We start from the raw sequence: 26,741 nt of genomic DNA, 5'->3' as shown, positions 1-26,741 counted from the left end.
GTAAAGTCTAAGTTAGGCACACTCATTGCCAGTGGCGTAGCGTGGGGGGTGCAGGGGGGGCCGGCCGCACCGGGCGCAACATCTGGGGTTAGGGCAAATCCACGGGTTAGGGGGCGCAAATCCACGGGCTAGGGGGCGCAAACTACTTGCCTTGCCCCGGGTGCTGACAACCCACGCTACGCCACTGCTCATTGCAATGGGTCTACTCTGAGTAAAGCGAAGTAAAACTGCTCAGATGATGAGGTTTTTATTGGGGCAGGGGACCAGGAGTGAGTTTTTATGTGAACAGACATTGAGGACCTTCTCAGTAGTGGTGCCCACCCTGTGGAACACTCTCCCATCAGAAGTCAAGGAAATAAACAACTAACTGACTTTTAGAAGACATCTGAAGGCAGTCCTGTTTAGGGATTTTTAAAAATGTTTTATGTTTTATTGCTTTTTATCATTACTAATATTCTGTTGGGCAGGGTATAAATAATTTTATTATTGTTGTTGTTGTTGTTGTTGTTGTTGTTGTTGTTGTTGTTGTTGTTGTTAATTACCAGCTTGCATCTTTGCATCATTGGGTGGGTCTTCAACATTCTAGCCAAAAAGAAAAGAAGCTGACTGCACAAGAAGCTGCCTTCTGCACACACCCTGGACTAAATAATCGAATCTAGCGCAACATTTCCATTAGATGAACCTTCCCGTCATGACCACAAGAGGGCAGTAGAGATTAAAACAAAACAGATTTAAAACAAAAAACTTCAGCACAATTGTCATCCCGCACTGAAAGCATGTGGGAAGCAGACTGAGCTGCTTCCGCAACTGCCCACATAAAAAGCAGAGCGAAAAGGAACCTGCCATGCCAGCCTCTGTTTGTTGTTGTTGTTTTTTCCTTTCCTCAGAATATCGTTCAGTTATGCAATAAACATGAAGCGATTACTTTCCTGTTTCCAAATTTCCAGAGGGGCAGCTGTGTCCAGTGTCTGTCGGTTGCAGCCCAGGAGTGTTCTGGCAGCTTAAAAACTAATGCCAAATAATATGACATAACCTCATATGGTCTGCAGGTCCACAAGGACACATGTGCGTGGGTGGCTGGGGTTGGAAACAGAGGTCGGAAGGAAAGGAAATGCAGGAGAGTCGAGGTGGTGATAATAACCACATTGATAACACCGGTATTCTAAAGCAAGGGACGCGGGTGGCACTTTGGGTTAAACCACAGGGCCTAGGACTTGCTGATCAGAAGGTCGGCGGTTCGAATCCCCGCAGCGGGGCGAGCTCCCGTTGTTCGGCCCCTGCTCCTGCCAACCTAGCAGTTCAAAAGCACGTCAAAGTGCAAGTAGATAAATAGGTGCCGCTCCGGGGGGAAGGTAAACGGCATTTCCGTGCGCTGCTCTGGTTCACCAGAAGTGGCTTAGTCCTGCTGGCCACATGACCCGGAAGCTGTACGCCGGCTCCCTCGGCCAACAAAGCAAGATGAGCGCCGCAACCCCAGAGTCGGTCACGACTGGACCTAATGGTCAGGGGTCCCTTTACCTTTTATTCTAAAGCAAAAGCTGGTTGCGTTGCTAACACAGGCATCCTGGCATCAAATATGTGGAGTGTGGTCATTTTAAAAATCCACAAGTCATAGCACCAAGCTCTTGATGAATCACAATTTAGTGCATAGGTAGGCAACCTAAGGCCCAGGGGCCGGATCCAGCCCAATCGCCTTCTAAATCTGGCCCGCGGACGGTCTGGGAATCAGCGTGTTTTTACATGAGTAGAATGTGTCCTTTTATTTAAAATGCATCTCTGGGTTATTTGTGGGGTGTAAGAATTCGTTCATCCCCCCCACAAAAAAAAAATATAGTCCAGCCCCCCACAAGGTCGGAGGGACAGGGGACTGAAAAAGTTTGCTGACCCCTGATTAGTGGCTTCCACACTGCAGTCTCCATTTGAAGAGGCTTGGCAGTTACAGAGTGTTCCAGATGGTTAGAGTTTTGCAAAGGGGACAGAGAGACTGGGGTTCAAATCCTCACTCAGACATGAAGCTCACTCAGGCCAGTCACAGTCTCTTAGCCTAGCTTACCTCATGCGGCTGTTCTGAGGATACAACAGGACGTGGTTGAGAGAACCACTTTGAGCTGCCTGAAATATAATATATATATATATCTGCTTGGGAATAGAATATAAGGCTAATCATAATCAAATAATTAAAAAATTAAAAAATGTATGATTCCCCCGTGATGTGTGTATACACACACACACACAAACGTTTTTTGGAATTGTTGAGAGTAAAGCAGCAACACTTGCAATAAGTAACCTGAACCACTAAGGGGTGATAGACAATAAGGCAACCTGTCATTCCATTTCTTGAGAGATGGTACCTTTGTTTTTTCTCTCAGGCTTGACTTAACTCCCTCCCTCTTCTTCATCAATCTTCCTTTGCATGTGTTAGCACTGGAGCTTCCTCATGGTAACCTCATGACTCACGATGTCCACATCTGCCAGGGGCAACAAACCTTAGGTTTCTTTATTCTTTCAAACAGCAGCCTTAGAATCTTAGAATCATAGAGCTGAAAGGGATCCCGTGGTCATCTAGTCCAACCCCCTGCAATGCAGGAATATGCACCCATAGGGGGATCAAACCTGTTATGTACTGAGTTGAATAGGATCCAAAATGCAGCAGTCTGATTGGTCCTAGAACAATAGGATTCAGAATGCAGCAGTCTGATTGGTCCTAGAACAATAGGATTCAGAATGCAGGGGTCTGATTGGTCCTAGAACAATAGGATTCAGAATGCAGCGGTCTGATTGGTCCTAGAACAATAGGATTCAGAATGCAGCGGTCTGATTGGTCCTAGAACAATAGGATTCAGAATGCAGCAGTCTGATTGGTCCTAGAACAATAGGATTCAGAATGCAGCAGTCTGATTGGTCCTAGAACAATAGGATTCAGAATGCAGCAGTCTGATTGGTCCTAGAACAATAGGATCCAGAATGCAGCAGTCTGATTGGTCCACAGGAGCCACCCAATCCAGCTCCAGGTGGAAGTGAATCTGCAACCTGATTGGCCTACAGGTGAATCCCGGAATTAGCCAATCACGTGGGGCCCATTGTGTAAATAACGTATAGAAAGCAGACATTCTGGGGGAATTTCCATTCCTCCTCAACACTATGAGCTGAATAAAGAGCATGAAATCCACTCTCGACTCCGAGCATATTTCAAAACCTGTGACCTCGGCATTGTCAACACCATGCTCTAACTGAGCTGCTTGTCAAACTATTTCTTTTTGCGCTCCCCTGCAACATATATGCCAAACTCAAGGGATAAAACTTCATGCATATGATGAGTCCACAAAAACTAACTTATTTAGGCTTCAAGGGGCCATGAGATTCTTCCTTGCCTGCGGAGTTTCAGGGCCCATCTGCAGTATCCTTTAGAACAGGGGTCAGCAAACTTTTTCAGCATGGAGCTGGTCCACTGTCCCTCAGACCTTGTGGGGGGCCGGACTATATTTCAAAAAAAAAAAATAATGAACGAATTCCTATGCCCCACAAATAACCCAGCGATGCATTTTAAATAAAAGCACATATTCTACTCATGTAAAAAACCCAGGTGTTATGTACTGAGTTGAATAGGATCCAGAATGCAGCAGTCTGATTGGTCCGCAGGAGCCACCCAATCCAGCTCCAGGTGGTAGTGAATCCGCAACCTGATTGGCCTATGGGAGAATCCCGGAATTAGCCAATCACATGGGGCCCATTGTGTAAATAATGTATATAAAGCAGACAATTTGGGGGAAATTCCATTCCTTGCTATTATGAGCTGAATAAAGAGCATGAAATCCACACTTGACTCTGCGTATATTTCACCAGGCAAGCCCCACAAATAACCCAGAGATGCATTTTAAATAAAAAGACACATTCTTGTCATATAAAAACATGCTGATTCCCAGACGGTCCGCGGGCCGGATTTAGAAGGCGATTGGGCTGGATCTGGCCCCCGGGCCTTAGTTTGCCTACCCATGCTTTAGAAGAAGTTTCATGCCACTTTAAACTGTCATAGCTCCCCACCCCCCCACCCCCCCAAAAAAGATCCTGGAAAGTTGTTATGTACTGCGTTGAATAGGATTCAAACTGCAGCAGTCTGATTGGTCCTAGAACAATAGGATCCAAAAGGCAGCAGTCTGATTGGTCCTAGAACAATGCAGCAGTATGATTGGTTGGCAGGAACCACCCAATCATGCTCCAGATAGAAGTGAATCCACAACCTGATTGGCTTACAGTAGAATTCCAGAATTAGCCAATCATGTACAGCCCATTGTGTAAATAATGTATATAAAGCAGATACTTTGAGGGGACTTTCATTCATTCCTCCTCACCACTATGAGCTGAATAAAGAGCATGAAATCCACTCTTGACTCTTGAGTATATTTCAGAAGTGTAGTTTGTTAAGGACGCTGAGAATGGTTAGGAGACACCCCCTCCCCTCATAGAGCTACAATTCTCCGAGTGGTTTAACAATCAGTGCTCTTCCCAGGGAACTCTGGGAATTGTTGTTCTGTGAGGGAAAGAGAGGCCACCTAACAACTCTCGGCATCCTTAATAAACTACACTTCCCATGATTCTTTGGGGGAAGCCGTGGCTGTTTGAAATAATGATGCTGCTTCAAAAGTATAGCGCAGATGGGCCTTGAATCTCTAGCAAGAACAATAAATCTGGATAATGCATATGGTGCCAAAGAGGTCTTCCCCCCTATGCACTGGTCAGTCAGCATCATGTGACCTTACTACCCCACCCCACCTCGCAAAAGCCCATTTTCATGTTCTGGCTTAAGGTTGTATCCAATGCTAGCACCAGAGTGGATAAAAATCAATGGGTTTCTTAAAAAAAAAAATCAAAAAAATCATATTTTTTAAAATAGGTTTTTTTAAAAAATAAAATGCTTTTGGAGGAAAAAAATCTTTCTAAAGATAGTTTTCTATGATGTCAGTTAACAAACATGGTGACATATGCTATAATGTTACTGTTTTAGTTAAATAAATTGTTTAGATTGTTATTAAGGAAACGATTATTTTTCTCCTTCCAATAAAGTACAGAAGAGAAGTTGTCCAAATATAAACAGGTAACTTATTAAACCTCACAATATTTTCATAATTATCTGTCTATGTATTTCTAATAGTATAACCAAATCATTAGTTTTTGAGATAACTGTAAAAAATACTCTGAAAAATAATTATTCCAAAAATGAAACCTTCATCCGGTTGTAAATATTAAGATTACGCCAGCAAGAATGAGTCTTTCTGTAAAAAATAAAATAAATAAATAATCAAGTCTTCCTGACAAGTGATTTAAATCAAATCCACCCTGGCTAGTGCTACTCAGAGTAGACTCATCAAAGTTAACGGGCATGACTTAGGTTTCTTGATTTAAATGGGCCTACTCTGAGAACAACTTAGTTGGACACCACCCTGATGATGATGATTAAAAGCTTTTTCTTTCACTTTATTCTTTCCAGGCCTGGCCCTGTCAGCTGCTTCACTGCAATGCAGCGGTGATGTCAACATGCAGCTGCTACAATCAAAAGGGTCAGTCCCTTCTCTGCCTGAGACCTTGGGAGGTTACTGCCAGTCAGAGTAAGTGATACTGAACGAGATGGCCAAAGAGTCTAGCATGGCGTAAGGCGAGCTTCCTATGTCCAGGACTTGCGTTGCCTTCGGCGACAGAATTAGTTCTACGATACGATAATCTTTATTGTCATTGTCCCATACAGAACAACAAAATTGAAAACTACATCAGACATTCAGAAACCAACAAGCCTGCTATCTCAGCTATCCCAGCCTGGTTAGCCCCCTAAAAACTCTGATACCCCATAATTAAATACAATATACTCCCGTAGAGGGACAGCACACTGCTAGGCGCTGGCACTTGACTTGAGCCATCCTTTAAAAAATCTAGCATTTGTCACTTAGGAAGTTCTACACGCTCTGTAATTATCACAAGTAGCCACTAGGGGTCAGCATGGTTTTGGTTTAGTACCCCAAGCAACATCATGAGCATCAAGCTCATGTGTCTACAAGAATTGGGATCTGTGCATGTCTCTGGGTGCACATACCGTCACGAGCACTGCTGCATCCCTATGAGAAAGAAAAGGAGTAAAATAACCAACCAGTATGTAGCTCATTCAAGTTATTAATATTAACCTCTGGAAAGGTGGGTCAATATTTGTCAGTTTGCATTTCTTAGTGCATAAAGTATTGATCTGATGTGCAGAGATCTTTCCTATTCTACTTAATTCAAGAGGGTTCTGGGAGCTTCTCTGTGTGAAAGAAACAAGCAGAAGGTTCATGATGTTTGGGTTAATCCTTCAGAAAAGCTGAGCACCGCTGGCTTAAACTGGTTCTCTTATCTCTTTCAGTCAAGGTCATGCTGACTATAAAAATAGGGCCAGAAGGAGCCTGGGTTTCACTTTCTTTTTCTATCTCTTTTCCTTCTGGTGTGGTGTTCTGTACATAGATAGTCTTAAGGTTTAGTCTTATTATAAGTTATTGTAAGTTTATGTTAAGTCTGCCAATCCTGAATGTATTGGATTTGTGACCATTGTGCTCATTTGCCTTCAGTAGCAGTAAAGCTCTGCTGGATGAAAGACAATTGCCTCTGGTCTATTTTTGGGAATCCTACAACGTGTTTAAGGGGTTGCTCTGCTAACTATACATTGGAATCTACTCTGGATCAATATTGAGTAGAACTCTAGGACAATATTAACTCCAGCAAAGACAACCGAAAAAGGTTACACAGCACACACCAAAGAAATGTGCAAGTCTAAGATCAGAGGTGGCCGCAACATTGCCGTGAAGTATGGGTGGCAAAATGTGAATTTGCTGCAGCACAAAAGCACCATATAATATCAGAGTGAGACTTACAAAAACCTTTGTACAGGTACTTAACTCAGGTTAAGTACTTAATTCATTCCGGAGGTCCATTCTTAACCTGAAACTGTTCTTAACCTGAAGCACCACTTTAGCTAAAGGGGCCTTCTGCTGCTGCCGCACCGCGGGAGCACGATTTCTGTTCTCATCCTGAAGCAAAGTTCTTAACCCGAGGTACTATTTCTGGGTTAGTGGAGTCTGTAACCTGAAGCGTATGTAACCTGAGGTACCACTGTACTATGGAGTGTTTCTCTTGAACATCCTAACCGCTTCATTCCATTCTCTCTCTCTCCCCCTCCCCATTTTGTCTGTTCCCCAAAACCCCAACCCCACATCAGCATTTTGTGACCAGTGAGCACACTCTGTCCTTATTTAGCTGCTTTTGGAAGATTCCCCTTACTCCCCACCCCCACATTTCTATCTACTTCTGCAAACATACAATTTCCCTTAAGGACCCTGAACCCCCCCCCCCTTTGTGTGCGTGTGTATAGGTACTAGTGCCATTCTGGGTACAACATGCAATGGAACTTACAGTCTGAACATCAGAAATAGGATGGATACAACCCTTTCCAGCTCCTTAGATGTTCATTTTCCTAAGGGTAAATCTTGTGAGATTTAACATGCACTAAGTTGCAAAATATATTTGCTGGGCCCTATAGGTTTTGTTCTTGCTTTCCTTTGGATGGAATGACTTGGTCTCCTATTCCTTCCTCCCTTCCCTCCCTTCCCTTCCCGTTCTAACTCTTTTTCACCACATGGTGGCACAAGAATAGAAGCCTTAAAGGAAGGAGCTCTCAGCAGTGGTGATGGGGACAAAGTTCCTTTAAACTCACCCTAAAATCACACCTGAGCAAAGTGTGGGTTGCTTCCAACTCACTTATACTCAGAGTAGACCCGCACTGAAAATGCAGGTGCATTATTTTGAATGGGTCTACTCTGAGTGGGGCTAACACTGGATACAGAGGCAGCTCTAGGGGAACACAAATGGAGCGTTTCCACGACTGCTTCATAGGGCAAGGCCTACCCAAGAAAAGTTGCTGTGCTCATTGGGCCTCACACTCCTGTGCAGATCCTGGTTTGTTTGTTTTTTCCGAATAAGGAGTTAACTCCACTTGCTTTGTGTGTTTTACTGCTGGCTCGCTCCTGACACTGAGGGCTGCATTTCCTCACAGGCAACCTTTTGGGGGCTGCATGTTGATGGTGGGTGGGGTTAGAGGCAAGAGGAGGCAGAACAACAGAGGCACCTCCTTCCTGTCTATTTTGTTGTTTAGTTGTTTAGTCGTGTCCGACTCTTCATGACCCCATGGACCAGAGCACGCCAGGCACTCCTGTTTTCTCCCTTTCTAGGTGACATTCCACCCATAATTTTGACATTCCACCCGTACAAAAGCTTCTACAGGCACACAAATCAATACAGCCAGGCAAAAGCACTCAAGGGGCAGGATCAGGGGAGATGTGTGGCTGGGGAGAGGGGTTGTGGCCTTGGAAGAGTCCCAAGGGCCTGATAGAAAAGCCTCAAGGGCCAGAGCCTGAGTTTCCCCGTTCCTGACATATAGGTTGGGATGTGTACAAAATCATGTCCGTAACTTTGCTACGCATCTCTAAGAAGCCATTTCTTCCCTCTTTTTCTCCTCAAGCGCATTTCTGAAAGTTGCGATCGGAATGATGTTCGGCAGTTCAGATTCATGGTTCCACAAGCGCATGACAAAGCTTCCCAGATGTTGGAAATGCCATCAGGTGGGGCTTTGGTCTCCTCAATTAGCAGCTGCCTCTACCTCTGACATTTCCCTTCGCCAGCCAAGCAATGCAGCCACTTTTAAATGCAAAGCAAGGACGAGAGTCAGGCTGCCTTGCTAAGAGTTTCTGGGTGCAGAGATAGGGAACCTGTGATCATTCAGAAGCGGATGGATTCCAACTCCCAGCAGACCCAGCCAACATGGCCAATGGTCAGGGATGATGGGTGTGGAAGTCCATAAACATCTGGAAGGCCAAAGTTTTCCCTAGCCCTGCCATATAGGGCAAAATTGAAAATAAAAAAATAAAAATAAAATTGTTTTTGCTCATGGCTGCATAAACCCCACACATTTAAAGCACATACTTTTGCCCAAAGAATCATGGGAACTACAACCTACCCCCCACAAAATTACAATTTCCAGCACCCTTAACAAACTACAGTTCCCATGATTCTTGGAGGCCAGGTAGAGGGAGACAAAATTATGGGGCACAGCATAAAGCACCCAAGTCCCCCCCCCCCAACTCTGGATTCTACATCACATAGTTCACCGAATCTTTCATGGTGGTCTTGTGCTGGTCTTAGTGTGGGAATGCTGCAGAAAGGTGGGAGAGGATATATTGATTAAATATTATCTCTCCTCACTCACACTTGTACAGTAAGTAGCAGAGCACATTCCCTTGCACATTTCTAGAAGCTAGTTGATGGATTCTTGAGTATCATTTGAGTCAAGCAATCCAGTCTGGCTTGTCCAGTCCGGATTCTTCCTGGTAAGTTTCCCCTTATGTTTCCCTCTTCAAAGAATAATACAACAGTCTTCATTAAAAGCAACAGTAAAGTTTACTTACATTCAGTTCACTGTAGTTTTCCAAAGGCAGGCTTTAGCTTATAGTTGCAGTTACATTTATAGAAATACAAAGTGTGGCTTCATCCTGTGTAGGGATGAGCAATGTGCTGCTGGCTGAGAGCCAGCAGAGAGCAAAAGAGCATAAGTAGCCAAAAAGAGTCAAAGAGACAAGAGGGAGATGGCTGCGTGATTGGCTCTTTTATAGGGTCTGCCAGGGTCACGCCCATCTACCTGGTCACACACAGAGAGGATGCTCCAGACCAGCTATGACAGGAATTCCTCCTGGCTGGAGCAAACAGGAAATTCTGTATTTGACTGCTACAGTGATTTTACATCCCACAGAAACCCATTTTAGTTTAGCATCACCAAGTGCAGAATTCAAATTAAAGCCGAGAATTGGAAGGGGGCACCTGGAAGCCAATCTGCTTCAGGGTGCGGCAAGGTTGCCTTAACCTCTGGGCCACGTTGCAGAAGAATGAGCTGGTCTTGGGGCGCAGCTGAAAATTTCTTGCAAGGCACCCTAGGCAGCAAGGCAGAAGCCAGCCAGCCAGCCACGGGTGTCCGATTGAGTCAAACAGCTGTCTCTTCCATCTGCCAGAGGTCTGGACCAACAGGCTCCCCCCACACACAATGTTTAAGGGGGAGGAGAGACCTGCCAGAAGCCAGGGCCCAGGAGCCGTTTTAGGGGGAGCGGCTCTCCTCTTAAAGGCTATCGACTCACTCCGGTCCCTGCTGCCGCCTCGCAGCAGGGACTTGCCTCCTGCCAGCCCCGAGCCGCGACTCAGCTCCACTCAGCCTGCAGGAGACAAAGCAGCTAATTAATAACAGTTCTCTGCAAGCTCAGCATGGGGAGCAAGGCTTCTGGGAGGGTTGCGTGAAGAAGCCTCTTCTGGTAGGGAACATGCCCACAGCTGCCTGGCTGCTGTTCCATCCGCCGCCCACTCCTGACCTCCTCTTCTTAGCTTTCGCTGGAAGCCAGGAATTCACTTAACCGGGCTAAGCAGGGCTGCAGGCTTCATGTCCCTTATGGGATAGAGGGACCCCATCTGGTCTCTGTGTTGATTTGCATCAAAAATAGATCACGCTAACGACAGAGCCGCCCCTTTGCTTCCATAACGAGGCCGCAAAGTCCTCAGCTGACAACGGCCTGATGTCTTAACCTCTGTTCCCCTCTCTGATCTGCAGAAGTTGCCTTACACCAGCTCGGGTTCTTTGTTCACCTAGGCCTGGTAGAGCCTGCTCTGACTGGCAGCAGCTCCCCAAGGCCCCAGTTGAAACGGGGACTTCTATGCGTACAGAGCAGCTGCTCTACCAAGAACGGAACGGCTGCTTGGGCATCCCAGGAGAGGTCGTGCATCCCCAAAAGAAGACAACAAAAGAGGACACATATCTGAGCAATTTATCTCAGCTGATTTGTACATACGGTAGTTCAGATAGGAATACAGTACATCTCACCACAGTGGGGTGCAAGTCTGGGACCAGAGGAGCTGTGTGCCTGTTCAATAGGCTGCCCCAGGGCACACTGTGGATGACCAAGGAGAAAAGAAATGTCTCTCTTTTTCAGCAGCAGCATCAAGAAGGAAGATGACAATCATAGGACTCTAGGATTTGGGATAGGGACCTTAGCAGGCAACTGACTATGTTCTTCTATACAAATAAGTATCCCAAATTTTCTCATGTCATTTGTATATCACAAAAATAGCATAATAAATGTGGGGAAACACCTACAACATATGGTTCATTATTAGTGGTCAACGTGTAAGTTCTTGGTTCATGAATTGGTTTAAACAATTAGGAAGGAAAGAGGGGGAAGAGGGGGAGGGGGGATTGTAAGTGGGGTGGGGTGGTTATGCTTCTCTACTTCTACTTAGTGTATGTGTGGGGTTTTGTGTCAGCATTACCTGTGTGGGTTCTCTTACTATTCGCTTGTTGTGTTTCCTTGGTGGTGAGAGAGGTTGGGGGTGGTGTAGGGGGTGGTTGGCTGTCTTTGGTTGGCTGTAGTGAGAATTGTTTTTGTGTGTGAGTGTGGTAAAAATGCTGTTTACCTTCCCGCCGGAGCGGTACCTATTTATCTACTTGCACTTTGACGTGCTTTTGAACTGCTAGGTTGGCAGGAGCAGGGACCGAGCAACGGGAGCTCACCCCGTCGCGGGGATTCAAACCGCTGACCTTCTGATCGGCAAGTTCTAAGCTCTGTGGTTTAACCTACAGCGCCACCCGCATCCTTGTGAGTGGGGTAGGAGTGTGTATTTTTGAATCAGGTTAGCCAGATTGATCCATACGCTGTCGGCAGATTTTTGTCGTTGTCTTGTTGGGCTGTTTATGTGATGAAGGGAAACCATACTGTGGTGAAGGCGCCTTCTTCCAGTGGCGTAGCGTGGGGGGTGCAGGGGGGGCCGGCCGCACCGGGCACAACATCTGGGGGTTAGGGTTAGGGGGCGCAAATCCACGGGTTAGGGGGCGCAAATCCACGGGCTAGGGGGCACTAATCCACGGGTTAGGGGGCGCAAATCCACGGGTTAGGGGGCACAAATCCACGGGTTAGGGGGCACAAATCCACAGGTTAGGGGGCACAAATTACTTGCCTTGCCCCGGGTGCTGACAACCCACGCTACGCCACTGCCTTCTTCTGTTTGTCCCCGTGTCAGTTTCAGTTTTTGGGTTAGTTTTTGGCACCTGACAATGTTGACGCCCAGTGCCAACCCTGCTTGCAACAATGCCCTAAATCAGAGGTGCCTAAAAGTTCTCCCAAATCCACTGGCCTTCTTTTTTGGTGTGGAGGACTCCCTGGTCCTGAAGAGGGTAACTGTGCCCCTGAAGGACCAGGTGCGCAGCCTGGGAGTCATTTTGGACTCACAACTGTCCATGGAGGCGCAGGTCAATTCTGTATCCAGGGCAGCTGTCTACCAGCTCCACCTGGTACGCAGGCTGAGACCCTACCTGCCCGCAGACTGTCTCGCCAGAGTGGTGCATGCTGTGGTTATCTCCAGCTTGGACTACTGCAATGCGCTCTACGTGGGGCTACCTTTGAAGGTGACCCGGAAACTACAACTAATCCAGAATGCGGCAGCTAGACTGGTGACTGGGGGCGGCCGCCGAGACCACATAATACCGGTCTTGAAAGACCTACATTGGCTCCCAGTACGTTTCCGAGCACAATTCAAAGTGTTGGTGTTGACCTTTAAAGCCCTAAACAGCCTCGGCCCAGTATACCTGAAGGAGCATCTCCACCCACATCGTTCTGCCCAAACACTGAGGTCCAGCGCCGAGGGCCTTCTGGCGGTTCCCTCATTGCAAGAAGCAAAGCTACAGGGAACCAGGCAGAGGGCCTTCTCGGTAGTGGTGCCCGCCCTGTGGAACGCCCTCCCATCAGATGTCAAAGAGATAAACAACTACCTGACATTCAGAAGACATCTTAAGGCAGCCCTGTTCAGGGAAGTTTTTATTGTATGACATATTAGTGTATTTTTGGTCTTTGTGGAAGCCGCCCAGAGTGGCTGGGGAAGCCCAGCCCGATGGGCAGGGTACAAATAATAAATTTATTATTATTATTATTATTATTATTATTATTATTATTATTATTATTATTATTACATTTGCACAGGGGATGTATGGCTCAGCAGGAGAGCACATCCTTTGTGTGCGAAAGGTCCCAGGTCCAGTCCCCAGAATCTCCAGTTAAGGCTGGTGAAAAGACCCACAGAGAGTCCCTCCCAGTCACTGTAGACCAGGGATGTTAAACCTTAGGCCTGGAGCCTTAATGCACCCCTCCAGCTGGCCCTTGTGATCCTGCCCTGGCCATATCCCTCATAAGCTTTGCTTTGTGGCCGAGTTCTGTCTCTGGAAAGCCTCAGAGTTAGCCATTATCTCTTGACAGGTGATGTCCTAATCTCATGGAGGCCCCACCTCAGCGGGATCCGTATGGATCAGCTGATTCCCGCTGGCTGCACTCCAGTGAGAGGGGGCCTGTTTCTAAGGCAATGACAAAACAGCCATCTCCGGGAGTCAAGGGGAGGATGCTGTCACTCACAGTCTGCCCAGCTAATAGCTGTCAATCACAAACAAGCTTTTCCTTTTAAAAGCCACCACCAATTATGCAACCTTCCCAGGACCACCCTGGCATCTCCAGCTGTGTCAACGCATCAGAAGTAGAAATGTGGCTTTTTAAAACCATATGCAAAAGTCTTTTAATGTCCCTGCTGCCTGGGAGGGGGTGCCTATATCCTCCATAAAGCCTCCATCAAGCACCCCTCAGAAACACATAGGCAGTAAACCAGATGTAGGGAACTTCTCCCAACCGCCCCCCCCCCAATGTTGCTGTACAACAACTCCCATCAGCCCCAGCAAGCATGGCCAATGGTCAGGGGCAATGGGAGTTGTAATCCAGCAACATCTGGGGGAACAAAAGCTCCCCACACCTGCAGTGAAACAACATCTGCAAGAGCTCCGTAAAGCAACCGTTGCTGCGAAGGGGGTGAAGCACATCAGAGTCGTCCCCCCAGATGTGTTGGACTACAACTCCCATCAGCCATTCCACCCAGCATGACCAGTGGTCAGGGTGATGGGAATGGTAGTCCAAAACATCCGGAGGCCAACCAGCTGGGGAAGGCTAGGTTAGAGCAATGGGTGCACAAACAGGGCTGTGCACTTGGGTTTGGAAATGTTAGCGGCTGATAAAGCATCTCTGGTTTGGGGGTAGGGAGGTGTTGGGCAGGTGGCCATCTGATTTGCACAGCCATTAAAGATGGAACCATTTCTTTTGCGGCGGAAGAGTTTTTGTTTATTTGATAGAATTGTAGAGAGTCTTAGTCCAAGCTCCTGCAATGCAGGCTGTAAAGGAGGGGCTTAACCTAAGGCCATCTCATGACCTCGTGGCACAGGCAGGATTCGAACCTCATCCATAGCTCACTGTCTTAGGCTGTGTGCACACCATACACGTTTCAAGCACATCTCCTGCCCCCTCCAAGAATCCTGGGAGCTGCAGATTGTTAGTGGTGCTGGGAATTGTAGCACTGTGAGGGGTAAATTATTGTCCCCTTATGGTGCAGACTTCGCCTTAGCCACTATGCTAGAACACCAGCTCTCAGCGCAGCTTCTCCAGAAACCATAGCTATATATGTAGCTCAGCTGGTAGAGAATGAGGCTCTCAGTTTCAGGGTTATGAGTTCAAGCCTGTGTTGGGCAAAAGATTCCTGCATTGCAAGGGGTTGGACTAGATGACCCTCATGGTCCCTTCCAATCCTATGATTCTATGGCCTATTCTATGAGTATGCAATCGTACCTTGGTAGATAAATGCCTTGGCACTCGTACGTTCTGGCTCCTGAATGCTGCAAACCCGGAAGTGAATATTGCCGTTTGCGAACGTTCTTTGGAACCTGAATGTCCAACGCAGCTTCTGCGACTTCCGATTGGCTGCAGGAGCTTCCTGCAGCCAATCGGAAGCTGCGCCTTGGTTTCCAAACATTTTGTAAGCCGAACAGACTTCTGGAACAGATTCCATTTGACTTCCAAGGTATGATTGTATATAGACATTTGTTCTTCAAAGCAAAGTTCCACTCCGGAGCAGGGGTGCCGACTTGAATAAAATATTTGGGGAGGGGGTGCAGGTAATCTCCACCCCACATAACTGATCACATGACATGGCACACTGATGCACAATTTGAATGGCAATGCCCATCAGCTTTGGGGGGCCCAGCCCCCTCAAATACAGTGGCACCTCTGGTTGGGAACGGGATCTGTTCCGGAGGCCCGTTTACAACGTGAAAAGAGCGCAACCCGCAGCAGCACGTCTGCACACGCACGGGTTGCGATTCGCTGCTTCTGCGCATGCATGTGATGTCATTTTGTGCAAGTGCGCATGCGCGAGCTGCAAAACCCAGAAGTAACCCTTTCCGATACTTCCAGGTCACCGCGGGACGTAACCTGAAAGAACGTAACATGAAGCAGACGTAACATGAGGTGAGACTGTATTTTATTGGGGGGGGGCAAGGGATCTCGACCCATAGGAGTTGGCTCCTAGGCTCTGGAGGACCTGGAACCAAACTTGTTGCAGGCGGAAGTGGGGGCTCAAGCCCATTCACCACCCCGCCCCACACAGAGCCTTCGTGCCCTTCCTTCTTCCTCCCCTAAAGACAGCCGTTTCCTGCACAGCTCCTGCTTCTCCTGATTGCCAAATCACCCTGATAAATAGCTTATGCTAATGGGGCAGATTCAAAGCAGAGGGAAAGTGCCAGCGCTCATAAAGCCGCCTCATCTCCCTGTGCAGTGCAGCAGTCCTGCTGCTTATGCAGCACACGCTCCATGCATAAAGATTTTCCGCCCCTTTGGAGCCTGTTCTGATGCTCCACGCTAAGCATAGAGGCAGCTCATTAGGAGGCAGCAGGGTCTGGCTGGAAGCCTCTCTGCCTCTCGCCGTTTCGAACGCACCTTTTATTTACTGGCACACTCCATCTGCTTTCAGTTGCGGGGGTGAGTGAGAGAAAGGGTAAGGGGTTCTGATGGACTATTAAAGTAGTATTAAGTCACAAATTAGGCTTGCAGCTCGGCAGCAGAGCATCAGCTTCGCATGCCATAAGGTAAAGGACCCCTGACAGTTAAGTCCAGTCGCGAATGACTCTGGGGTTGCGGCACTCATCTCACTTTACTGGCCAAGGGAGCCGACGTTTGTCCACAGATAGTTTTTCTGGGTCATGTGGCCAGCATGACTAAGCCGCTTCTGGCAAACCAGAGCAGCACACGGAAACGCCGTTTACGTTCCTGCTGGAATGGTACCTATTTATCTACTTGCACTTTGACGTGCTTTTGAACTGCTAGGTTGGCAGGAGCAGGGACCGAGCAACGGGAGCTCACCCCGTCGTGGGGATTCGAACCACCAACCCTCCGATCGACAAGCCCAAGAGGCTCAGTGGTTTAGACCACAGCGCCACCCATTCGCATGCCATACCCTCCAACTTTTCTCCGATGAAAATAGGGAGCATCCCATTCCAGACTGATAATTTTACTATTTACCACACATCTTTTGGGGTTGCTCCAGCACTCTGGGCAGCTTCTGACATACCGTATTAGCCCAAATATAAGACACACCCGCAAATAAGCCGCACCTTTAAATTTGAAGGCTTATTTGTGGGTGTCCTCCACCTCCCGGCACTACCTCCCCAAGCCGTTGCCGGCCTCCCCCATCTCCCATTCAGGGCAGTAGTGTCAGGAGGCAGGGTTGCAGTGCTCAGTTCCAAATATAAGCCACACTTTAACTTTTCACAGCTGGAATTTGGTAAAAAAGTTTGGGTTACATCTGGGCCAATACGGTATATAAAAACATAATAAAACATTTTTTTTTTTATTCCCTATACAGGATTGCCTTCAGACAGCTCAGGGGTTGGATAACTCCACACCCTCCAACATTTTTGCCATGAAAATAGGGATATCGAAAGAAATGGGATAAATATTGTTTAAGTTATAAAATTTTTTAAAAAAAATTGATTGGAAAATAAGGTGTTTGTTTAAAGGAATGTTAAGAGATTAGGATTTGCTGGATAATCATTTTGAACCAGAAAACAAGAAGGGGAGGTATGAGGAAGTCAAAGAAACATGTTATTGAAAAATTGATATCGAAATTGATTTGTTTTTAATATTTTTCTTTTTCTTTTTCTTTTTTGTTTGTATAAAATTGAAAAATTGAATAAATATTTATAAAAAAAAATGAAAATAGGGATATCGCACGCAACCCCAGAGTCGGTCACAACTGGACCTAATGGTCAGGGTTCCCTTTACCTTTAAGGAAAAGCGGGGCATTCCGGGATCAAATCAGAATCCAGGACGGCTTCTCTAAATCACGGACATCCCTGGAACACTTGGAGGGTCTGGCATGCTCAAGTTCCCAGTTTCAATCTCCAGGTAGGGCTGCGAAAGACCCCCAAACTTCTGGAGAGCTGCCAACAGTTGTTATAGACAGTTGGGAGCCAGACCACCAACAGTTTAATGCAGCTTCTTTGACTCCTATGTCAAGGCAGACGCTGGAGTCCAGGGCCCCATTCTGCAAGACAAGCAGGTGGGTCCACAAATGCAAAAGGGGAAGGGCGTGCTATGTTTTGATGCAAAATAAAAGACCATTGAGCCCAGGGTCTAAGGTCACCTCCAGACAGGCTATTTACGGAACATTCATCCTGCACAACACTTGGTGGCAGCAATCAAACTTGCTCTTGAGGCAAGGGCCACTACATTAGCCAGTAGGATCCAGTATTTACATTATTTCTTCAGCAGGTAGGAATCAGTATTTAATTATTTGTTTGTTGCATTTGCACACAGCCAGGTTCCCTGGAGCGTTGCAAGCCATTGAAATGCAATCAAAAAATTAGACACTCAAACCAATTAGAAATAAAGCAAGACGGGGGCGGGGTGGGAATACACAGCAGCTAAAGCTAACTGAGAAGCAGCCAGGGGAATAAAATAGTGCAAGAATCTAAAGAGACTTCGTAGATGTACCCATTATAATGAAAAGGCTGTGGAGAGGTGTACCTGGCACTTGAAGATGATAGTGTGGGGCTCTCTGGGGAGGGCATTCTATCAGGTCAACTGGTGTCAGGATAGAATGCTAGACTGTAAATCTCAGAAGATGAATCTTGCACAGAGGCATCATTCAGGAAAGATGATTGTTCTTACCAGGCCAGCTTTGAATGCTGAGAGAGAATGCATAGGGCAGCTAAACCGATCTGCTGGCACAAGGACTTTTGGCTACGCAAAAGAGCTTCGCCTCCCCTCTCCTCATGTGCCCCCCTAAATGTGCCCCATTTGTGAAAGGGAGGGAAGCTCCCTTTCACAAGCGGAAATCCTTGCATTAGCAGGTCTATTTGGTTGGATGCCACCCATTAGATATATTCTTCCCCCTGTTTACCCTCTCCTCCCATGTCACATTGCTTTCCATTTTAAATTTCCAATTGCAGGTGCCTTGAGGCAGAGACCCATCTTCTTTGAACACCGTGGGCAGGATAAAAAGGTAAAGGTAAAGGGACCCCTGACCATTAGGTCCAGTAGTGACCGACTCTGGGGTTGTGGCGCTCATCTCGCTTTATTGGCTGAGGGAGCCGGCGTACAGCTTCTGGGTCCTGTGGCCAGCATGACTAAGCCGCTTCTGGCGAACCAGAGCAGTGCACGGAAACACCATTTACCTTCCCGCCGGAGCGGTACCTATTTATCTACTTGCACTTTGATGTGCTTTCAAACTGCTAGGTTGGTAGGAGCAGGGACTGAGCAAGGGGAGCTCACCCCGTTACGGGGATTCGAACCGCCAACCTTCTGATCGGCAAGTCCTAGGTTCTGTGGTTTAACCCCCAGCATAGGATAGTCATTGGCAATTGCATGGTACAGCCACAAGAGGGAGACAGTGACTCATATGGCCAATGCTATCACTTAAAGGGAGCTTATAGGACAAATGGGGCATTTTAACAAGAAATTACCTTTGATTGCATTCTTATGTGCTTGCTGCTTGTGTGCATGGCATTTCCTGCCAGTCAAGGAAGCAGGGAATCTGCAAACAAAAGCACCAAGTGCAAAGGAACTAAAACCACTATGGAAAGATTTGTGTTGAGTTCAAGCCGTCTAGTTTACAGAGATGCAGCTTGATACTTAAGGACGTTCACGGGCATAAATATACTGGCTAATAAAGCCTCATGAATCTGACAGTGGAAGGAATTAATAAGGCCCAAATGGATGCCAATTAAAGTTGGTTAATTGAAAGTTCAAGACAAGGCACATTTCGAGCTGAAATAGCCACTGACACAGAGTGCCCGGGGGTGGTAAAAGTAAGTTCTCCATCACTTGCACTTTGAGGATAAAGAATGGACAGCCATCTATAAAGACATGAGGCTTTATCCAAATACAATTTAATGAGCTTGATTTACATACTGGGAGGGGGAAGGAATCCATTCAACTCGGCTGAAACACACTGCATTGTCCCAGCAGTCCCTTCTGACTTAAAGATTTGCGATTCTGTGCACTTGCCCTCATTTGCATTAATAACAATACTAATTAATAATGCTAATGAAAAGTGCCTCCTGTTTATGACAGGGAGCCCGAAGGAGGCCAGGGTGAGGTCTCTACTGCACACCAACACAGAGCAAGTGCTCAGCGTTCAGCTTCATTTACATTTAAAAAGGGACGACTCCAGGAGTGACTGATTCCGTCGGCACAGACTCTCCTCTATTATTTATTTAGCTATTCTTTTACCAGTGACCCTATAATTTCAAGTTTCTCCTTTCTTGCATCATCACATAGACGCACTGTAGCAGACGGCCCACAGGACTTCAAAAAGTCACAGTTTCAGGGCAAACAGGTTGCCCGGCTGAAACAGTGCCCGCCTTCTGGTGATGCCTGCTTGTAAGATCTGTGGGAGCAGGTAGAAATTCTACAGATGAAGGCGGCTTTCCCGCTGCTGCCTCCAACAAGCATATACAGTGATGGAAATGCTGCACATGTTGAATGGTTGTCTGCCACTTATTACACACTCTTTGGCCACAGCTTTCAGAGCAGCTTACAAAGGCCGGCACAGAAAATGAATAACAACATAAAACAGATTACAAGGGAGTAGGTTAAAAACACCAGCATCACACTAGCTCTGTATGCTCAAACAGCTAAAACAAGAGTATTTTTTAAAAAATTAAAAAATTGAATCTATTTGAAAGCCACTTTGCTGGGGTGGTGGAGGGACTGAACATAGAATCATACAGTTGGAAGGGACCAGGAGGGTATAATAATAATAATAATAATAATAATAATAATAATAATAATAATAATAAATTTATTTATACCCCGCCCTCCCTGGCCAGAGCTGGGCTCAGGGCAACTAACATCAATAAATTTTCAGTAAAAACATAATAAGGGGAAAAAATAAAAATAAAATACAGGATAAAATACAGGTTAAAATGCAATCTAGTACAACCCCCTGCAATACAAGAATATTTTTGCCCAACTTGGCCTTGAACCCACAACCCCAAGATTAAGAGTGTCATGCTCTACCGGCAGAGCTATCCTGTGAACAGTGAGGGATGAAGCACAAGCCATCATTCATCCAGCCCCTCCCTTCCTTCTTTCCTTCCATCACCTAGTTTTCATATCTTATTTCAGGGGTGGGGAAACTCAGCCACAAGGGACAAATGCAGTCCTCCATTCCACTCTTCTTGGTGCTTGGGACTCTCCCCTAGGCCATACCCCCTCTCCCCAGGCCACACCTCTCACCGTATCTGCTTCACACCTTCCTTGGATGCTTTTGCCGGGCTAGAAGGGGTCCTTCGACTCTGAGAATGCCACTAGCTTGCCTAGATGGAGGACAGAGGGGGGTATCTGAGTTTGTGCAGAAGTCAGCCTACTGCAGAAAGGTGAGATTTATGTATGTTGCTCCACCTATGTTTGCCACTGGCTCCACCCACCACTGACATGTGGCCCCTGGAAGGTTTCCTAGAAGGAAATGTGGCCCTCGAGCTGAAAAATGTTCCCCACCCCATTCTATTGCAATTGCACCTGCAACTCTAAGTGAATGTAACTGAAACATGCACACATTTTCCCTGCCTTCATTTCTTCTCCCTTCCCGTTTCCCCCTTGTTAATTTTTATGCATTTTTATCTATAGGTGGTGGTCATAATAATATACAAGACCTTCTGCAACATTCACATTCATAATTTTAAAACCAACTTGTGTGTTGTGTGTGTCATGTTACTTAATAACTCTGCCCATTGCAGGACAAACATCAACATTTGTAAACTGCCTTTGAATCTCACCTGGCATTGCCATTCCATATCTGGGATGGGGCGATTTGCAGAGCTTTACATAAGACATTCCTAGTCCAACTACATGATGTGCCTACACACTGCAGGGCACAAGATTTGGCACCAAAAACAGGTTTTTAAACCTTGAGAATATTTGCTTTCATTCCGGTTTTTGAAACAAAAGAAACAATATCCCTAACCCATGAGATTCTCAAGACAGGTTTGCAAATAGTTTGGCAATGCATGATGACATTTTAGAAGCAATGGGAAGGTTGTCCAGTGGCCTTCTCCTTCCCCATCACAGGTGTGAACTAGCATTGTCAGGTAGGGCTTAGCCTTCTCCCGGACACGCTCATTTTCTTTGTTCATTTGGGGAACCAATTCCCACTCCATCCCAGTGTGTAAGCCCAGACCCAGCTTCACCACTTCAGACAGTTGTGTGAATCAGACAGCTACTGGGCAATAATGGCAGGGCACATTCCTATAGGCGGGAAACTTGAGATTTGGAATGGTGCTTCTAACAGGAGGGAAGGAAACTGCAGAGTTTGACAGCTCACTAATTACCGTAACTGCAATACATTACTGAGGAATGCATGGACTTTACTCAATTAACCAAGATGGAAAAAGCATAGACATGTTCAAGTACTTAATTCCTAGAAAGCATAGAGTGTTCAGAGACTGGATTCTGCAGAGCACTTACCTGGACACTGAGGATGCCTGTTGCCATAGAAATAAGGACCCCTGCTTTGTTTGAAAGAATAATTGATCATATGCAGTGGCGTAGTGTGGGTTGTCAGCACCCGGGGCAAGGCAAGTAATTTGCGCCCCCTAACCCGTGGATTTGCGCCCCCTAACCCGTGGATTTGCGCCCCCTAACCCGTGGATTTGCGCCCCCTAACCCTAACCCCCAGATGTTGCGCCCGGTGCGGCCGGCCCCCCCTGCACCCCCCACGCTACGCCACTGATCATATGCATTTGGTTCATGAAATCATCTGTATTGCATAGATAAAAAGACTAATCGTTTGAATGGGCCAGGAGCCAGCTATTCACGAATCCTTCTTTTGGTTTGGCAAATTAAAATAAAATGAAATAAAATACACAATCCCATCACATCTCAGTATGGCAGGAGCATGATTTGCATTTTCTCTAAGACTGGGAAGGTATTTCCCTTTCCCCCTTCCTTTAAAGCAAAGATTAGGGAGTCTGTGGCCCTCCAGATATTGTTGGACTAAAACTCTCACCATCCCTGACCACTTACCAGGGTCTGAAGTTAGTACCAGGAATTCAATATTCTATGGAGGGGCGAAGTCTCCTCCTCTCTGCTTTAAAGTTGCCACTGTGAGGCATCACATAAGCAGATGTGCAAATCTTATTCGGGTAGCTTGAGTCAAGAGCTTGTCTATTATCAGCAAATAGGCGCAGGTTTGAGAAAAGTTTTCTCGGTGTAATTGCTTGGGCTTGTCTACACAGTCATTCCTGAATTTCCTGAATATCAGTACAGCAAGTCTTTAGGGAAAAGGGCAAGCGGCGCTGTACTTGGTGTTTACCAACCTTTTCCAAGAGAGGGCGCTGGTTGGCCAATTTACAGTTCATATCAGCTGCATGCAGGAAACAACCGCTTAAATAAAACACGCCGAGAGTGACAGCGGGGACCGCTGCCCGTATCGACATCCTCTAACCCGAAGACGATGCGGCAGCTTATCAGGACACTCCGCATCTTAATAACTAGTCATCATTGCACAGCCATCAGCAGTACCTTTATTCCAGGTCTGGCAATTGCATTCGTGGAACGGGCGCATCTTACGCCACTTAGGGGCTCGCCTATCTGGCAGTGAGTGGTGCAGGGAGATGCTCTCTGCAGCAGCGCATGGCCACTTAGTGCAAACACGTGCGCTATTCCGACAGGCTCGCCAGGGGGACTCGCCCCGATTGACTGCAGCTGGTTACTGACCGGACACCCGGTGGCAAACCCGGGTTTGCCTCCGTACAAAGTGTGGAGTGGCTCTAAAACTCCGGTGTGGGGAAGCTCAAGCAAGCATGCACGCCGGCCAAATGCACACCTGGGCAGTGCATGCGCGCAAAATCCTGGGACGCGCGTGTGTGTACACGCGCGCGCACCTATGCACGCAGCCTAGATGAAATAAGAATAGGAACACGCCGAGGGTTTCCAGTGACACGCTGGAATCACGTATAAGAAATTCCGGAGCTCAAGTTGACCGGAAGACTCTGCCCCCTGATCTCGGACAAGCGTGAAGGGCAGGCTGCAACGGGATGAGCGGATTGCCATTTGCACGTGCTCAGAAGCACTTTCTTTTTCATCTCAGGTATTTCAAGACTGACCTCCGGCATCGGACCTCCGCTGGGAAGCTTGGGATTTGCAGCCCGGCAGGAAGTGTCCTACTATGCACCCTTAACTCGGGTCTTATTCCCACGTGAACGTGTATAGAGTTGCAGCCCTAAGTGAAAGTTCTAATTCTTATTGAACTTAGGTGGGGTTTCTTCTGAGTGAAGGCGCATAGGATCTGGGTTTCACTAGGGAATAGATCCCTGCTGCAGTCGCATCCTATGTATGCTGACTCGGAAGGAAGTTCTAGTTCAAGGGGACTTCTTGAACTAGGATTGTCAGTTGCAATCCTATGCAAGTGAATACGAGATCCGTGGGACTTCTTGAGTAAGCGTGCAGAGGACTCCCACCCCCACCCCACCCCCTTCAAATTCATCCTGCTACTAAAGGCACGTCAGGAGGGTTATACACAATAATGAAGGTCCGGTGGCGAGGGGTGCACACAAGAGTCCCAGGCAGGAAACCAGCAAATCCCACATGCGCTTCTGCCCCAGTAGATGCTCGCACGCGTCCGTCTGAACCTGGAAAACGCTCCGATTCGCCAGAAACATGTATGGGAGATGGGTGCGTCTCGTCGACGCGAGTTTGGGGGCAGAACCAGACGGGCGAACTCAAGATTCCTAGGATGAGACACAGACCCACTGTCCTCTGACACCCCCGAGAGACGCAAGCATGTCTGAACGAGCAGCTACGCGCTAGGATCGCCCCGAGTTTCTGCATGGACACTCGTTGGGATGTGGGCTCCCTTCTCCCGCTTTCTAACAGGGCTCAGACGAGGAACATCCTCTCCACACACCCCGGCCCTCAACAATCCTTGCCCCGCCACAACTGGGAACACCCCCATCCCCCGTCCCGCCCCACTGGCCGGATGCTACAAAGCCCAGCCCTGGTGCATTCACATCACAAGCCCCTGCTGCGCAAACAGAACCGGGCGGGACTTTCTCCCAGGTCGGTGCGTATAGTAGGATCGTTGCCCGAAGCTGAACCCGCTCCCCACGCCGCAAAACCAGCCGCGAGAAAAGAAGCGTGCCCGTGAGCATGCACAGAGTGCCCATGCATGGGGGGGAATCACAAACGGCGTTCACACGTTCATTTGGGCTAAGGGATGATAAGAGCTTCAGTTGGGTGGGGAGGGGAAAGCAAAGCCCGGGGTCTTAAGCTCTCTCCCACCTGCGCCCTCCTCCCTCCCCATATCCCATGCTGGCTTCCCACCCGCATCCCAGAGGTGGGTGGATGGGGGAAGCAGCAGCTTTCGGGCCGGTCCCCTCCCGGGCCCCGCCGCCCCTCACCGTTGAGGCTGGTCAGGTTGCCCAGGTCGAGGAGGCTGGGGCTGAGCGCGGCCAGAGCCGAGGAGTTGAGGCCAAGGAGTAGCTCGGACGAGTTGGCCAGGGCGTCGCCGGCCGCCAGCGAGTCGGCGAAGAGGTTCATCTGCAGCAGCGTCTTGAGCAGGTAGCGCAGCATCCTGGCCGCCGCCGCCGCTCCAGCGCTCCGCCGCGTGTGCTGGCATCCGAGCGCACAAGCATCCAGAGCCTCGCCGCTGCTGCCTCTGCGGCGCCGCCGCTGCTGCTCTGCCGCGCCGCTCGCTCTGGTCCCCCTCCTTCTCCTCCTCCTCCTGCCTGCCTTGCCGAGGCTGGGCCGGGCTGGCCGCTCCCCCGGGGGCCGGGCAGGCGGAAAGCAGGTGCCGCCACCAATAAATGTTTAATTATTGGATTAATAACCCTCCCTGGAGACGCAGCGCGCTGCCTCCCTCCCTCCTTCCCTCCCTCGGCCGGGAAGAAGGGAGAGGAGGTGGGAAGAGAGAGGAGAGGCGCCTTGCCAAGGGGCAGAGGAGGAGAGCGCGGTGCAGTGGTTAGAGGGCTGGGGGTTCAAGTCCCTACAAGGCCACGAAGCTCCCGGGGTGACCTTGGCCTAGTCCACGTCTCTCAGTCGGACCCACCTTGCATGGTTGTCCTGCGGAGGAAATGGGGAAGGGTAGAAATCGAATGAGAAATCAATATGTGGTTGCAGCTGGCCGCTAGAGAAAGGAATCCGGCCAAGTTTCGAATGCTGCCCCCCTCTCCGGCTGCACTGCTACTCTTTCACCTGCATACACTTTCCTTGACAATGCAGAAGTCAAGGAGAAGGGGGGGCTTTGAGTGTGAGGGTAGGAAGGGGAAGTAGGTAAAAGGGGGCTGCCTGGCCATGGGGGTGCAGTTGTTCTTCCTACATCAAGTAAAGAAATCAAAATACTTAACTGACCAATTGCGTTGCAGGTGACTCAGTTCTGCCCCCCCCCCAAAGCCTGGCCCCCTAAAATAAATACTGTCTATGCCCATATGCCTGCCACCAGGACCATGCTGGGATCTGGGACTGTGCTGACTTGGGGGGTGAAAGGAAAGAGACAGTGATAGAGCACGTGCTCTGTAATGCAAAAAGTTTCCAACTTCATCTCCACTTTTAACAGGACCCAGGAATGGGTGATGGGAATTCCTCTGCCAGCAAACCTAGACCAAGTGTCATCTCAATGTGGGCAATAGCACCCCAATAGTTAAAGCTGTGGTTTTCCCAGTAGTGATGTATGGAAGTGAAAGCTGGACCATAAAGAAGGCTGATCGCCGAAGAATTGATGCTTTTGAATTATGGTGCTGGAGGAGACTCTTGAGAGTCCCATGGACTGCAAGAAGATCAAACCTATCCATTCTGAAGGAAATCAGCCCTGAGTGCTCACTGGAAGGACAGATCGTGAAGCTGAGACTCCAATACTTTGGCCACCTCGCGAGAAGAGGTGGAAAAGACCCTGATGTTGGGAAAGATGGAGGGCAGAAGGAGAAGGGGACGACAGAGGGCGAGATGGTTGGATGGTGTTCCCAAAGCTACCAGCATGAGTTTGAGCAAACTGCAGGAGGCAGTGGAAGACAGGAGTGCCTGGCGTGCTCTGGTCCAGGGGGTCACAAAGAGTCGGACACGACTAAACAACAACAACAACAAACCTCACAGGGTAGGTTAAATGAGGAGGGGGAGAGCCCCGTACACTGCCTTGAGCTTCTTGGAGAAAAAGGTGGGGTATAAATGCAATAAAAATAATAAGGAAGTTAATTCCCAGCTCTTGCAGGAGGTTGAACCATGCAAGGCAGAAGCTCTGCTACTAAGCTAGCATCTCCCCAAGGCTTCCAGGGGACAGTGCTG

General features: G+C 48.0%; 1 protein-coding gene across 7 annotated transcripts in view; it reads right to left on the bottom strand.

Moving 5' to 3' along the window:
• Positions 1-25,052, bottom strand: part of ROBO3 (roundabout guidance receptor 3) — a 328,455-nt gene extending 303,403 nt beyond the window's left edge. For all 7 annotated transcript variants that reach the window (XM_083588317.1, XM_083588321.1, XM_083588322.1 and 4 more), the window contains exon 1: positions 24,866-25,052. In XM_083588317.1, coding sequence (XP_083444443.1) covers positions 24,866-25,037 — 172 coding nt within the window. In that variant the 5' untranslated portion in view covers positions 25,038-25,052. The remainder of the gene's footprint in view (positions 1-24,865) is intronic.
• Between the last annotated feature and the right edge of the window lie 1,689 nt (positions 25,053-26,741).

This window comes from Podarcis filfolensis (genome assembly GCF_964270895.1).
Source record: "Podarcis filfolensis genome assembly, chromosome: 15".
Classification (NCBI taxonomy): Eukaryota; Metazoa; Chordata; class Lepidosauria; order Squamata; family Lacertidae; genus Podarcis; species Podarcis filfolensis.
The sequence above is the reverse complement of the archived record's forward strand: the minus strand, read 5'-3'. Positions and strand labels throughout refer to the sequence as shown.